Source organism: Acanthochromis polyacanthus, chromosome 19 (assembly GCF_021347895.1).
Source record: "Acanthochromis polyacanthus isolate Apoly-LR-REF ecotype Palm Island chromosome 19, KAUST_Apoly_ChrSc, whole genome shotgun sequence".
NCBI classification, from domain to species: domain Eukaryota; kingdom Metazoa; phylum Chordata; class Actinopteri; family Pomacentridae; genus Acanthochromis; species Acanthochromis polyacanthus.
This window is the reverse complement of record NC_067131.1, coordinates 31459342-31475849: the sequence shown is the minus strand read 5'-3', so window position 1 is coordinate 31475849 and position 16508 is coordinate 31459342. Positions and strand designations below refer to the sequence as shown.

The window sequence follows — 16508 nt, the reverse complement described above, 5'->3', positions numbered from 1 at the left end:
ACGCATTACTGTCTTTAAAGCATCTTTTATCCAGACTAAGTTATATTGAACTTGTTTTAGCTGGTGATCTGAACTGGGACTGGCTTAAATCAGTTTCTGATGATTTTAAATCTTTCTGTGATTCTATTAATCTTACCCAGTTGGTCAATTTACCCATCCGGACAAACCTTAAAAGCCCTGAGGTGAGCCTTTTAAATTTGTACCTTTCTCCATTCAGGAAGTCCATAAAGCCCTTAAAACGGTAGACCATAGAAAACCTTCTGGACCTGATTTAATTGATCCTTAGTTTTTAAAACTGGCAGCTGATTTTGTAGCAGTGCCGATTACAGTTCTTTTTAACCTCATAGTGGAAAAAATGAAATTCCCTCGGTTTGGAAATCGTCTTTTGTTCTTCCCTTATTAAAAGGGGGTGACCCAGCGGTTTTAACTAATTATAGACCAATATCTAATCTATCAGTGCTGGCCAAAATTCTCGAGGCTCTTGTGAGTGAGCAAGTAAAGACATTCCTGTACTCCAACACTGTTTTATCAAAATATCAATCAGGCTTCAGAAAAAAACACTGCACCATCACAGCTGCAGTGAAAGTGATAGATGACATTATTGTTGCTCTTGACAAGAAACAGCTCTGTGCATCACTTGTTATTGATCTGTCCAAAGCCTTTGACACTGTTGACCATGATATTTTAAAACTTTGACTTCTTCATTCGGGACTCTCGGAGCACGCAGTTGCTTGGTTTGCAAACTACCTCAATAATAGGACTCAGTGCATTAAATATGACAGTCTGTGCTCTAAATATGTTGCTGTCCAAAAGGGGGTGCCGCATGGCTCTGTATTAGGTCCCCTTTTATTCATTATTTCTATAAATGATCTGGGTATTAATTAATGGGTCAGATGCTAATTTGCACTTTTATGCTGATGACACAGTTCTTTACTGCTGTAGATCAACTCTTGTTCAGGCTGCTGAATCCCTGCAGAAAGCTTTTGTTGCAGTCCAGCACTCATTACTTGACCTGAAACTTGTTCTCAATGCAGAGAAGACTAAGCTGATGTTGTTTTCGAACTCTAGGAAGTGTCCAGAAATGATTCCCTCGGTGTCTACACTAGAGGCAAATAGAGGTGCTCCAGGTGTATAAATACCTGGGTGTCTGGATTGATGACCCTCTTACTTTCAAGCCACATATGAAAAATCCTGTGAAGAAGCTGAGGCTAAAACTTGGTTTTTATTTTCAAAACAAGTTGTGTTTTTCTTTTAGTGTAAAAAAGCGGCTTGTCACTGCAACATTTTTGTCTGTGTTGGATTATGGAGATCTTTTGTACATGAATGCTTCTGCTCAATGTCACCAAATGCTTGACGCTGTTTACCACGCTTCGTTTATTTATTGAAGGGGATCCCCATTAGCGCAGCAGAGCTGTCGCTATTCTTCCTGGGGTCCAATAAAAACAATTCAACGGATACCAACGTCACTTTGAATTCCAAAGTTGGAATGCAACATTTAAAAAATATAATCATTGCCAAAAACCAATAAATACATACATATACACATACTTTTATAGACAAATATATACCTGTGCACATATACATACATATATATATACACACACACATCCATATCCTCAAACACACACACACACACACACACATACACACACACACCTTCCACTTGTGTTTGTTTAATTTCAGTGCATTAAAAATAGTTTGATTGCAGATTTGAATTTGTGTGTTTCTGTTTCTGGGAGCTTATTCCATGCATGCATTGCTCTGTATATTAACACTTCGTTGAGGTTTATTACAAACTGTAAAATGTCAACACACCACTGTGAGTTCTACTCTCAGGTGGGATGGTCAGCTCTAGCCACCAGAAGGATTCATCATTGGTGTAGGAACTGTCACACTCTAGTGTATAGAGCCAGCGTATGAGGAACATATCGAATATTTCGAAAGATTGTTTATACGCACAACTTTTCAGCGTATGCGGTCGATTTTCGGTTAATGACCCTTAGAGTAACGTGAGCCAAGCATACCGTCAGCGTATGAGTAGCGTATGTCAGCGTATGTGATGTGATGTGTGTTTGAGTTGGACGTATACCGACGTATGAGGAGCGTACACAGCGGGGGGGTATAAAATTCTCAATTCAACCATAAGCTGGTCATAAAGGCCAAATTGACGCCGCCTTCCAATCCAAGGTTTCACCCAGATTGCACGTCTCATTCTACGCCTTCTTCTTCTGTGTCTAGCATACTCAACTGCCAACTGTAACAAATCTTGGTGATGTTGCTGCACAGTAATCTCCATCTCTGAACTGCTGGTACAAACTGATACAGATTTGGAAATGTGAGACTTTATATACCCGCCATACGCTGGAAATACGCGTGTAATACGCATAGGATAAGTTGGCTGTACGCTCAGAACACATTAGGCATAAGTTGAGTACGTTGGACTGTCGTTAGAACTACCATCATAACGTTAGCCATTCGTTAGACACACGTCAGACACACGTTCATTATACGCTCCTCTAACGCTAGGTTTCCTGACCCACTCAATTTCAATTCAATTCAATTCAATTTTATTTATATAGCGTCAATTACAGTCAAATCGTCTCAAGACGCTTTACAGAACCCAAATGCCTGACCCCCAGAGCAAGCCCAAAGGCGACAGTGGCAGGAAAACACCCTTTTAACAGGGAAGAAACCTTGAGTAGAACCCGGCTCTATATAGGGGGGGACCCATCTGCCTGCTGGCCGGGGGGGTTGAGAGGGACAGAGGAGGGCAAGGGGGAGGGATGGGAGGAGAGGGAGGGGTGGGAAAGCAAGGAAAACACAACACACATTTGGATACATGCATGACAGGATATGTGACACAGACAAAGTATAAGCTAACATTGAAAACTGACTCATAGTTTACTCTGATGATGTACGGCTCTGACATTAAACATACTCCATATATAGCTAGCAGTAAAATTCAAACAGTATGTAAGTTAGCATAACAAGTATAGTGAAGGTGATGCAGAGTTGACTGGTGGAAAAAGGGAGCTGGAAGCAGAGGGCTGGAGGAAGGTCAGCAGCAGCATCCCACAGTGGACATGATGGAGACTGGACCAGCTGGTGGAACATCAACCGCAGATCTGAAGCATCCAGCTCTGGGACCAGGGACACTCAGAGAAATAGCACAGGGGGAAACAGAGTGAATGTACTGCAATAACGGTATACATATTAAATGTAAAGGTAGATAGAGAAGGGCTCAGTGCATCCAGAAAAGTCCCCCAGCAGCCTATAGGCCTATAGCAGCATGACTAGAGGCAGAACGAAGGGACGTCCAAGAGGGAGTCAGCTGTGCAATGAAGACACAGGCCGAACCCCTGTGGGTCACCCAGTCAGCCCCAACTATAAGATTTGTCAAAAAGAAATGTTTTAAGCCTGGTCTTAAAAATAGAGAGGGTATCTGCCTCCCGAACCCAAACTGGGAGCAGGTTCCACAGGAGAGGAGCTGATAACTGAAGGCTCTGCCTCCCATTCTACTTTTAGAAATTCTAGGAACAACAAGTAAGCCTGCAGTTTGAGAGCGAAGAGTTCTACTAGGATAATAAGGTACTATCAGATCTTTAAGATATGATGGAGATTGGTTACTAAGAGCTTTATATGTCAGAAGAAGGATTTTAAATTCTATTCTGGATTTAACAGGAAGCCAGTGAAGAGAAGCAAGTATAGGGGAAATATGATCTCTTTTGCTAACTCCTGTCAGTACTCTGGCTGCAGTGTTTTGGATCAACTGTAGATGTTTGAGAGAGCTATTGGGACATCCTGATAATAAGGAATTGCAATAGTGAAGGCTGGAAGTAACAAAAGCATGAACGTATGAGAAGCGTACTCGACGTATGAGTAACGTACCTTCAGCATACCTCTAGTGTGTTCAGCGTATGAGGAACGTATGAGGAGCGTAAAATTCATACATCGGCATACGCTGAAAATTTTTGTGCATGTTCAAAATATTTTTTGGCCGTCAGTGTACATCAGTGTACACCTACGTACCCCAGCATAGTCGAAACGTATTCCAGCGTACCCCTAGTGTGTTTCAGCGTATGTCTGCGTATTCCCAAAAAGTCCATACGTTCCTCATACGCTGGCTCGATACGCTAGAGTGTGACAGGGCCTTATATTTTCATATACAAAGCAATACTTGGACTGCTGCCTACCTACATTTGCTCCTTGACAGCACAGAAAAGTTGTGATCGTCACTCGCTCTGCTCACACGATCATCTGTTGCTTTCAGTTCCACGTGTTCGTACTGAGCTGGGTAAAAAGGCTTTTGTTTGTTCTGCACCTTCTGCCTGGAACATGTTGCAGAAAGACTTCAGATTAACTGAGTTCATCTCACTGAGTGCCTTTAAATCAAAACTGCAAGTTCTTAAGGCCATTTCCACAACTTGTACTTTTTTAGAACTTGTTTGTAAATTTAATTATTGTTGTTCTTTTCATTTATTTTCTTTTTTTCGTATATTAATCATGTCTTAACTGTGTGATTTTATAACTGTTTTGTATTTGCTGCTGCCTATTTTGGCCAGGACTCCCTTGAAAAAGAGGTTCTTAATCTCAGTGGGATCTTTCCTGGTTAAAAAAATCACCAGACACGCTGGAAAACAGTGAAAAAAAGCAGTACAAAGACCAGAGCAAACTGGAAACCTTTGGTCTCCATGGAGCGTGTCCGATAATGAACCAAAAGAGCACGAAAGAAAGTATTTTTAAAAACACAGAAATAACAAAAAAGCAGAAAATACTCTGAACTGAGCAGGAGCTGCTGTAACAGTGACTGAGTCACTTTAGAAAGGTTTTTTGTTACTTTGGACATTTTTTTTCACTCCTTTACACATTTTTGAGCGACTTTGGACAATTTTCGAGTCATTTGGGACAAATTTGGAAAGATTTTAGACACTATTTGAGTTTATTTTTTTAAAATTGAAACTTATTTTGGACACATTTTGAGGTATTTTGGACGGTGTTTAATCTATCTAAATTCTTTTTTTAAACCAGTTTTGCATATTTGTGAGCCACCAGACAATCTTGGAAGATTCTGGACACAATTTAATAATTTGGGGATAATTTTAGTCAATCATGGACATATTTTGAGTCATTATAGACACATTTAAAGTCATTTTGGAGAGTCTTTAATTCATTTTGGTCACATTTTGATGTAGTTTGGACAAATTTGAGTCCTCCCTTATCGTAGGCACATTGTGAATCATGTTAGACAGATCTTAAGTCATCTGGAGGAAAGTTAGCCATAGTAGACAGTATCTGAGCCACTTTTGAGTCATTTTGGATTCAGTTTCTATGTCAAAGTGATGTTGCACGGATCAGTTTATGAGTAGACTTTTGTTTGGAGCTGAACCTTTGAACCAGCCTTCAGTGTGTTTGCATCAGCGGTGGGAGGTTGCAGCTGAAGCTTCTTCCTCGTTGCCCTCTGCTGGTTCCATCCAGAACTCCTGCAGACCTCCATCATGGCGGGTCAGATTAAAGCTGTGGTCTCCACTCAGTGGCTCATAAACGCCGTCAGAACCAACCAGGTCGGTCCGAAGCTGCGGATCCTGGACGCGTCCTGGTATCTTCCCAAAACGCAGCGCAGCGCCCAGGCGGAGTTTGCGCAGCGGCACATTCCCGGTGCGTCGTTCTTCGACATCGATGCCTGCAGCGACCAGAACTCCGGGCTGGATCACATGTTACCGGATTCCACCGGCTTCTCCCGGTACGTCGGAGAGCTCGGAGTCAGCAACGACACGCACGTCGTCGTGTACGACGGCAGCGACTTCGGCTCGTACAGCGCTCCCCGGGTGTGGTGGATGTTCCGGGTGTTCGGCCACAGCTCGGTGTCGGTTCTGGACGGAGGGATGCGGGGCTGGATGGCTGACGGCGGCCCGCTCACTGCAGAGTCCAGCCGGCCGGAGCCCACCGACTTCAGGGCGACTCTGAACCGGTCCTGGGTGAAGACCTACGAGGAGATTCTGGAGAACATCAGAACCAAGCGGGTCCAGGTGGTGGATGCCCGAGCAGCGGGTCGGTTCAGAGGCACCGAACCGGAACCAAGAGACGGTGAGCATGAGAAGGTCCAGAACCCTGAAAGTTGTCATTAGAAGTGTGGATGTTTTTATTCACTAGTTTGTTCCTTTTCTGCAGCAGCTTGTGGTGGAAAATGTCTTAATTTTGTGAAGAAAAGCAGGTAACCGTCAAAAATACAACCAATGAATGATCAAAGGTTCAGTGGGTGAACTCTAAATTCACATTTGCCAGGTTGAATCGATTACTTGTAAACTGTGAATTTAATCACCAGCTATTTTGATTCTCCATTAATCTGTTGGAGTGTTTTTGGAAAATAAATCTAAATTGTCTAAATTCTGTGATTTCAGCTTTTCCAGTGAGAATATTTTCTGGTTTCTTTCCTCCTCTGTGACAGTTTTTCTCACTTTGGACTGATCCGCGTTTTCTAACTTTTTATGGACAGAACAGTTCATGAATGAATCCTGAATTCCAGTCAGATGATTGAATCCTGATCTTTAGCTCTGATTTGTCGCCTCCAACAGATTTAAGGATCAGGATGAGTTTCTGTCAGTTTCATGAGACGTTCAGTTGGAGACTCTTCTAGAAACGATCAGCTGATCACAGCAGGTCCTTTTATCAATAAATCAACAATCAGGTGTTTTGGTTCTTTCACAGACTCATTGAAGGTCTTCTGGGTCATAAATATACAAACAGAAATGTTAATATTTGGTTAAATTTGTCCATTTCCACCTTGGTTCTTCTGTTTTCAGTCTTCTGGTTTATCTTTGACTCCTCTGGACACCAAACCTATCACCAAGCATGGAGGTGGCAGTATCATTATACTCCAGTGTTTCCTGTAGGATTTTTTTCAGCAGCGGCGGCTGGCTCTCCGGGACGCTCTGACGGCTAAATAAATGACACTTGACTGCAGATTTTACTTGTACAAACAATTTATGGGATGGCCAGTTGAAAATGACTTTTTAAAGGCTAAATGTAAAAACCAATCAATCAGTCAATCAATAAATATTAGAACAACCTCATCTGAAAATGCAGTCAGCAGTTACATCATGGGGTGTAGATATTAGCTTAATGCTATCAATAGTTTACTCACGTTAGCGACACTCATTTAGCACCGGGTCTAGTTAACTGAAGCTACCGATATGCTACGTACCGTTAGCTGGACAACAATATTTTATGAATGTCTATTTAACTTATAAAATCTATTTATCTTAAGCAAATAACTTTTCTCTGGTAAGTCGCTGCCCTATTTTCCAAGACGACACTCCTCTGACTCTCTGACCTGCTGCTTGGATGCTGGACGTGACGTCACTTCCAAAGCTGCGCTCTCACGAGTAATTAACGTCGTATCAAAGAGTAGATACTGAGTAAGACAGTTATCTGTAGTTTACTTTCGTACTCGTTAGTACCCGACACAGTGCAGGACTCTGCTGTGAAGGTGGAGACGTGCAGCGGTGGAGTATTTACCACATTAGAAAAAAGAAAGAAAGATATTTGAAGGAGCGACGGCTAAAATTTAGGAATGGTGGCCCGACGCTGCTGAATAAATGTAGAGGAAACAGTGTGCTCTCAGGTGCAGTTCAACTAAACTTGTGGTCTTTCTGACTTGTTTCTTCAGGTCCTTGATGGGTCTAAGTCAGGACTTTGGGGAGACCAGTCTAGAACCTTCATTCCAGCCTGATGGAACCATTTCTTTACTGTGTCTGATGTGTGTTTGGGCTCATTGTCTGGTTGAAACATCCAGCTGTGTCCAAGGTCAACCTTCTGCTGATGGTTTTAGGTTTTCCTGAAGAATGTGGAGGTGATCCTCCTTCTTCATTGTTGCATTTACTTTGTGTAAAGCTTCAGTTCCATAGAGAATGATACTGCCACCTCCATGCTTGATGGTACACTGCAACAAGTTTCTGTAGTTTTTACAGTAATATTACTGTAAAATGACCAAATATCTACTGTAGAACCTGTTTACAGTAAGTTGCTGTAGATCTGCAATGCATCATGGGTAAAATTCACTGAGAGGCCAGATTTACAGTACATTTTTTTTACTGTAAATCACATTACAGTAACTTTGAGCAGGAATTTTCAGCAGTACATTTTGCATCGTTCCAACAAACATATGTTCTTCATCATGAAAAGGAGGAGGAGCTGCCATCTTAATATTCTCCTGAACTTTAGCAGATGTCTGGCTGCCTGTTTTATTCCAAAGTTGTTTCCCGGACCTCCCTCATCAAGATTCTACTTTTTGTCCATGACTCCAGCAGGTAACTCACTTCATTATTCTGTAATTGTACGTTAAATTGAAGCAGTTTGGTCAGGTGACAGCCGGTGTGTCCAAAGAAGCAAAAACGTATTCAAAAGTACAGACATTGGTGGGAAGACTGGAACCCTGGCAATAGGTACAGGGCAAACTGTGTTTTCTGTTGCTCATAGACTGAAGTAAGGCAGCATCAGGAGACCAACATGTAAGAAACATGAGAACAGAGAGAACCAACCAGCAGCTCACAGTTTATCATCATCTAATCATCTCCTGAAGTCCCTTTGGTAAGAGACATCAGTACATGGTTGTGAATTTACCAGAGGATGATTATAGTCAGACTGATGTGGCCGTAGACTCTACAGGATTTTAGTGACTCAATAAATACATAAGTTGTTTAATAGTATTTTAAATGCTTTATTTTTTTAAATATCATTTATTTAATAGCCTATATGTGATCAATAATGACCTTTTCCTATCTAAAGAAAAACTCACTCAGAACTCTGATATGTTAACGGCACTAAATAAATAAGTCAGTAAATACATTCATACACACATAAATAAGTTCATACATTAACTGTGTTAAGATAAGATTTAGATGGAAAAATATCTGTAGAGAATTTCTTTGTCCAGTATTCTGCCTTCAGTTGTTTGTTTTGCAGAATCCAGTATTACACACAGGTTGGTCATTACATTTATTAGTTTGGTTTCACTGTTTAAAATGATGCCACATCTTTTCAGACAGAACCTGTGATCATAAAACAATACAGAACTCTTAGTTTTGTGTTAATAAAGCACTGAAAGCTTTAAGTATGACTAAATGCTTATTTCAAAATTAAATAAACCACTCCTTGGGTGGTTGTGGCCCCGAGTTCAGTAAAGTTGGAAAGATATTCACAGATTCACTGTTATGCTGACGACACTCAGCTTTTCCTCTCTTTTCCACCTGACGACACAACAGTTTCAGCTCGGTGATCAGCATGTCTGGCTGATATCTCCACATGGATGAAGGAACGGCACCTTCAACTGAATCTGTCTAAGACTGAACTCATGGTCTTTCCAGCTTGTCCATCTGTTCAGCCTCAGATCAGTGTCCAACTTCACTCGAGCCTACTTGTGCCCACAAACTCAGCCAGAAACCTGGGTGTCATGATTGATGACCAGCTGACCTTTAAGGTTCATGTGGCCTCAGTTTCTCGATCTTGTCGTTATGCCCTCTACAACATCAGGAAGATCAGATCCTTCCTGACCCAACAGGCCACACAACTTCTGGTTCAGGCTCGTGTGATGTCACGCATTGACTACTGCAACTCTCTTCTGGCAGGTCTCCCTGCATGTACAGTCAAACCTCTGCAGATGATCCAGAATGCAGCAGCACGTCTGGTCTTCAACCAGTCCAAAAGAGCTCATGCCACTCCCCTGTTCATCTCCCTTCACTGGCTTCCAGTTGCAGCCAGAATCAAATTCAAAACTCTCCTCCTGGCTTACAAAACATTTACAAGAACGGCCCCAGCCTACCTGGATTCCCTGATCCAGGTCTACTCCCCTTCACGCCCACTTCGCTCTGCATGTGAGAGACGCCTGGTGCTTCCAGCCCAGCACGGCTCCAAATCTCTAGCCAGACTCTTCTCCTCTGTTGTTCCCAAATGGTGGAACAATCTACCAAACTCTGTGCGTTCTGCTGAGTCCCTCTCTACTTTTAAGAGACAATTGAAGACTCAATCGTTAGAGAACACCAAGGCACTTAATCTGACTCCACCTTAGGGGTAGAATAAGTCAGGTGGTCCAAAAGCCAGCACTTATTTAGGGCTGACAAAGTTGAAAAAAAAGGGGGTTGGGGGGGAGTGGTTCGCACTTCTTCTGCAACTTGATGGCAACACCTTTGACCAATCGTACTCGAAGCACTTTATGCACTTACTACAGGTTTTTCCTTATGTCTGAATTCTTGCTTGTGTTGTATGTCGCTTTGGACAAAAGCGTCTGCTAAATGAAATTGTAGATTCAAACTTCCAGCATCAATAACTCATTAAATGTAGGTTGTCAAAACATAAATGATGCCTCTTTCCCATCGTTGTAAGGCAGATGATGTTCTACAAGCCCGGTTTTATCTAAAGTAGCTGTCTTTAAAGCTGCAGAAATAATGTTGTGTCCATGGAGGGAACAGGTACGGTCTGAAAAATTGCAAAACCACTGCAACAGCGAAGAGAGACACATATTCAATCACCTCACTCTGATCCACTGTACTGTCACTAGAATCACTGCAGCCTTCAAGTGGCTCCAGTTGACACCAGTGTTATTCCTGCAGCTTTAAAGACAGCTACTTTGATAAAACTGGGCTTGTAGCACATTGTCTGCCTTACAATGATGGGAAAGAGGCATCGTTTATGGTTTGACAACCTACATCTAATGAGTTACTGATGCCGGAAGTCCGAATCTGTGAATATCTGTTCAATTTTACTGAACTGTGGCCCTGAGGAGCCGTGGTGGGCGTCCTTTATTTTCATTTTTGAAACATAGTGTCTACAGATACGTACCCGTACGCGTAGCCTGTGGCCTACGGATACGGCACTTTCCATTTGCCAGATTGAAAGTTTCGCGAATCTCATAAATATTCATCGTCTCCTGTCATCTTATTGGTCCGTTTTCGTGGCGGTAGATCCAGAAGGTGAGTAAAGACTACCGGGAAATAAACTAACATCATCATTTATACTACAGACAGACAAACAGCACATGGACAGCTTTCAGATAGAGGAGATGTGGGTGAAGTGATATCTTAAAGTGACTGTTAAGGTCACTGTAGAGCTGGCGCCAGTTAACAACTATTTGCTGCACATTACAGGCAGTTTATATGAATGACTTTGACTGCGAACATTGTATAATTTAACCAAAAATACACCGTCTCCTCTCACACTTTAGATATTGTAGTTTTTACGCTTTTAAACGCCGTGTCTGAATTGCTTGAAGTCCAGTTCCTATTAATTAGTTTACCGCGTTCAGTGGTGGAAGCGGCTGACGAACTCCATTGCAAATGTTCCCATTTAATTTCGGATGCTAATTTACAAGATAAAGTTAAGGATGTCGAATATGAAACAAACACTCGTGAATGGTGAGGAGCAGCTCTTTAATTCGGCATGAATTTAAAAAACACAAACTCGATTTACTGTGATATTGAGAGATTTGTTTGTGGTGATGTAAATTAGCCATTCAACAGAGTCCGCTAACATTAAAGTGACTGACGTGCAGTGTCTGTGTTGACAGACGCAGAAAATACGTCAGGGTTTTGTTTAAGTTGTTAATATGTAATAGTCTGTCGCTACTTTTGAAAGCCTACTGACTTTGCAATACACATGCCTGCTTAGTTCAATCCTGGTGCACTTTTTTTAAACCCTTTTATCCACTTTTCTCCCCCATTATATGACCTCTCTTGTTTTTGCAGATACATACACTGAGTAGCATCAAAATACTACAAGATACAGTACTAAAGAATACTATTGTGAAGTTTTGGTTGGCATTCGTTTGCTGCAACATTGAGTTTATATATGTGTCCGTACCTCTAGTACAGATGCTACCGGTATGGGTCTCTAGCATCAATCTTTCTGAAAGGTGGCAACCCCAAGTGTGTGTGTGTGTGTGTGTGTGTGTGTGTGTGTGTGTGTGTGTGTGTGTGTTTTAACTCCGTCAGTCAGTGTGTGCGCGTGTGCGAGGTAGGTCTGTTAGCTACGTCTATTGGCTAGGTCTGTTAGCTTTGTCCGTTAGCTAGGTCCGTTAGCTACATCTGTTGCTAGGTCTGTTAGCTTCGTCCGTTAGCTAGGTCTGTTAGCTTCGTCCGTTGGCTAGGTCTGTTAGCTTTGTCCGTTGGCTAGGTCTCTTTGGTAAATTTTATCTCTCGTTTTTCTGCTGTTTGCTGCTGAGATGAATCTGATGACCAAAGCAGGCCAGACAAACAACACATTGAAAGGTAAGACTTTGACCCAGTTACAGAATGTAATGTAATCTTCTATTTTCCCAGCAGAATTTTCTGGTAAAGCTGCTCTTTTGACAGAGAAAGACTTAGTGGACCAAATCTGCTGGCTGTATCACACTGACATGGGCAGTAAATAGCACTATATGGGTCACTTTAACCATGTTTTTCTTCTTTACTTGTTTAATGTATGATGCGTTTTGTGTTTAAAGATTTCTGTCAGGATAAATCCAGAGCAGATAAGTGTGCCTCCAAGGTTCAAGCAGAAGTTACTGGTACTGGTCAGATGGTGCTATGAGAAAATGGGTCCCTTGGTCCACATGTGGAATCATTCAGCTGGGACAGAACAGATAATACCAGGTGAGGCTTTAAATCCAGTTTTTCTGTACATGTGTGTTGTGTACTGGTGTACTGTAATACTGTGCTACTGCTGTTTTATGCAGTGTTATAGTGGTAGAAATGTGGTATTTCTAATGCACGTACTATTGTATATATTTAATACGTGTTTTATGCAGTTGTTTGTTATACTGTGTTGTTTTTGTTTTTTGGGAGTGCCAACAAAGTTTTGTTGCAGAAATGCAATGACAATAAATATCCAATATCCATATCAACTACAATTCCATAGACTCATTCATCTCACCTATAAATTTCTGTATCAGTAATGAAATAATTTTCATTCTTCTACTGCACAGATGTCGACTGTAGCCCAGGAAGAGGATTCCATCCCAGAAACAAATCTCCAATTCAGGATGAGGAATGTACTTCAACAGCAAGTCCAGGATTAATAAAGTTAGTTGTGAATGTTCTGTTGTTGAAATTCTGCAATTCTTGGTTTAGACGTATTCAGCATTTCCATGTTTTTGTACATTTCCACTTTTAATCAAGTATCTAACTGTTTCCAGTGCTTGGATTTCACAGTTTTATTTGTAAAAACTATTTTATATTTTTATATATATATATCGACTCCGTATGGCGGCTCTCTCTATAAAGATCTTTCTGTGAATATTTTTGAACTGAATCAACTTTACTAGGACGACTCTGTCCGCTACGCTCAGAGAGCAAATGAGCAAATGAAAAGCAATATTAGACTTGCACACATGACATTGTTTTGATCAACAACTCCTTTGTTCCCTTATAGTGTCACTAGACGTACAGTCAGTTTATCTCCTCAAACAATAAATCGTTTATTAAAATATGCATGCAATTCTAAACATAATTCCAGGAAATGCACTTTACATTGTCTGAATAACTTAAAGTGGAATGATTTGTGTGTTCATAAATGTAGTGTTGTTGTTTACAGAATGAAAAATGCAAAGTTAAATGTATGTATCTGTTTGTATATGGAAATGTGTGTGTCTGAAGAATGTTTAGGCTGAGTGAGATGAGAAAATAAATGACATTTGTGACAAGAACAGTGTGTTTATTTTACAGTGTGTAATATGTTACAACTAATTAATTTACTGTATAAAAATAGGACAGCAATGCTTGTTACAGTAATCTCATGTTTGCTGTGACAATAAATACAGTACCCTATTACAGGAAGTTAATTATTACTGTAAATAACAGACAGGGACTGTGATTAAGTTTACAGTAAGCTTACTGTAAAACAAACTACAGCAACTTACTTGCCCATTGCTGCCGTTAAGTTACTGTACATTTTACGGTAAGCTTTTTACAGTGTGGGTATAGTGTTCAGAGGAGTCAAAGATAAACCAGAAGAACTGAACTGAGAAGGAAATGGACAAATTTAAGGAAATACCATAATGTGTTTGTATATTTATGATCCAGCAGATTTTATCATATTTTCAGAAGAACTTTAGTAAATCTGTGAAAGAACCAAAATTCATGATTATTTATTGTGTCAAAGATTCATGTTTCAGTGGTTCCATCATAAATTCAGAGTTCTAGGAGTCATTGGAGACTAAAGACCGAATGATAATCATGGACTCTACAGGTGGATATAAACTTTAGTTTCTGACTGTATTTGACTTTTCTAGTCTACTTCAGCTCTGTTCAACACATGCTAGCAGGTTGACTTTCCATCCTGTGAGCATGCTCAGTGCAGCCAGGGTTTCTGTCTGGTTAACCCCGTCCTGCTGTCTGTCCTCCAGACGTCCTACCTGGACATTTCCCTGGAACCATCAACATGCCGTTCACCAGTTTCCTGGATGACAGTGGGAAGCTGCATGGAGCTGAGCGTCTGTCTGAGATGTTCCAGGAGGCAGGCGTGGACCTCCAGAAGCCTCTGTGGGCGACCTGTGGTTCAGGTGTGACGGCCTGTCAGGTAGCTCTGGCTGCTCACCTGCTGGGACACCCCGGGGTTTGTATCTACGACGGGTCCTGGAGCGAGTTCTTTATGAAAGTGTCTCCAGAGTACATCATCTCTGAAGGAGAAGCCAAGAAGGTCTGAAGCAGCAGGATGATGCTGGAGTCTCTTCTGGATTAGACCAGACCACCTGTAGCAGAGAGCTGTAGTTGTGATATTTTACTAATCTCAGATGTGATCAGACCTGTGATCGATCCGTCAGCTGATGGGATGTAAGCGATGCTGCTGGTGGCCTTAAGATGAAACGTTTGCTGTTTGGACGGCACGGCTGCAGTTTTAGATCCCATCACGACAGGATTTTAAATCTGCTGTTTAATTTGTTTTAACCTGGAAAAATGAGCCAGTTTGCAGCTTCACAGACCGATAAAGTGTCATTTCATCTCAAACCTCCACAGACGTCTGCTTTGACCGTCTCTGGTCTGTCTGAAACTTTTACGTCATAAAATATGGACTTTATTTTTATAGATATTTGTGAAAGTTTAGGCCTTTAGAGATAAGATTGTTTTGTTTTTTTTAGAAATTGCCCATTGAAATCTGAAAAAACTGAAGCCATCATGAAAAGTTCCATCTTTGAGAGCACATTACCAAAAACCAGAATTCATGTCCTGATCCAGTATTACAGATTCTGAATCAGTGACATGATGAGAAATGAGTGAAACTTTCAGCTTTTTATCTTTAGTAGGTCCTCAGATATTGTTGCTCAAACAGACTCAGATTTTGGCACTGTGTCGACAGGTGAGTTTTAGCTGATATATGCAGATAGATTTTCACATTCATCTTTATAAATATCCATTTTATGGAGAAATAAGAATTTCAGACAAGTGTGAGACGACGGAGCAGAAGCAGTTTGACGTTTGGTGATTTGAGACGATCTTAAATGGAGCATGCTGGATCATTACTTCAGATGTGATGTTACAGAGTTGATGGAAACGACATGAACCTCACAGTGTCCTTCATCCTGATCCTGATCGATGGCACACATCTCTACATGTCACCTGATAAACTCAGCAGGGACACTGAGCAGCTGTTACAAACACCTCACTGCTGTTACAGAAACGTTAGAAGGTTCCAGAGTACGACGTCCGATTACAAACTACCAGTACAGATTTACGACATTAAATTCAGCTCCACTGAGAGCTCAATGAAACTAAACATGTTGTTCTTGTTGTTCTGTCTTCAACACCTTCTGACCTCATGCAGCCTCAGATCATCACACCTCCACCTCCATGCTTCACTGTGGTAGTCCTGGTCAGGTTCTACCAAACATCTGGACTCCATCTGAGCCCAACTCACTGATCTTCAGCTGTGTGTTCATTTGTGAAGTCTCTCAGTCAGATGTTTCTCTTCCTCTGTTCAGTTCTTCATGTGGAGCCATGATGCAGACATAGATAGATCCAGTCCATAGGTCCAGGACTGAGAACGTTCTTAAGAAATTTTAGTCAAATATTGAGTCCCTTTGAGAAAATTTTTTGTTATTTTGGACATTTTTTTCACTCATTTTATACATTATTGAGCCACTTTGAACAAATCTTGAGTCAGTTTGGAGAAATTTGAAGAGATTTTAGACACAATTACATCCATTTGGGTCCATTTTTTGTCAATTCCGGACACATTTGGATGCATTTTGTAAAACTGGAGTGATTTTGTGAAGGTTTTTGTTTAGAAGTATGTTTGTTTTTCTTTAAACTTATTCTGGGCACATTTTGAGTAAATTTTTGCCATTTTAGAAAGTATTTCTTCTTCTAAACATTTTTTAACCGATGTTGAATGGCTCATGTGGACACTCCTGGACATTACAGAGACGTTGCTCAGGTGTGTTTCTTCTCCAGTAGATCTGGGAGGTTCTACATGAAATCGGTCCATAGTAATCACATTTTGTCCAAAATAACTTCAAATGCCCAGAATGACTTAGAAGTTGCTCA

The 16508-nt window shown here is 41.1% G+C and overlaps 1 protein-coding gene and 1 long non-coding RNA gene across 2 annotated transcripts; both read left to right on the top strand.

The window, feature by feature from the left end:
- Positions 1 to 5460: 5460 nt before the first annotated feature.
- Positions 5461 to 15738, top strand: LOC110969276 (3-mercaptopyruvate sulfurtransferase-like). The gene is made up of 2 exons (XM_051939073.1): positions 5461 to 6084; positions 14372 to 15738. Exons 1-2 carry the CDS (start codon positions 5496 to 5498, stop codon positions 14668 to 14670), a joined length of 888 nt encoding a protein of 295 aa, XP_051795033.1. The 5' UTR covers positions 5461 to 5495; the 3' UTR covers positions 14671 to 15738.
- On the top strand, positions 11739 to 13674 carry LOC127531026 (uncharacterized). The gene is made up of 3 exons (XR_007937814.1): positions 11739 to 12257; positions 12473 to 12620; positions 12953 to 13674. It is a non-coding gene; the product is annotated as an uncharacterized LOC127531026 (long non-coding RNA).
- Positions 15739 to 16508: the final 770 nt, after the last annotated feature.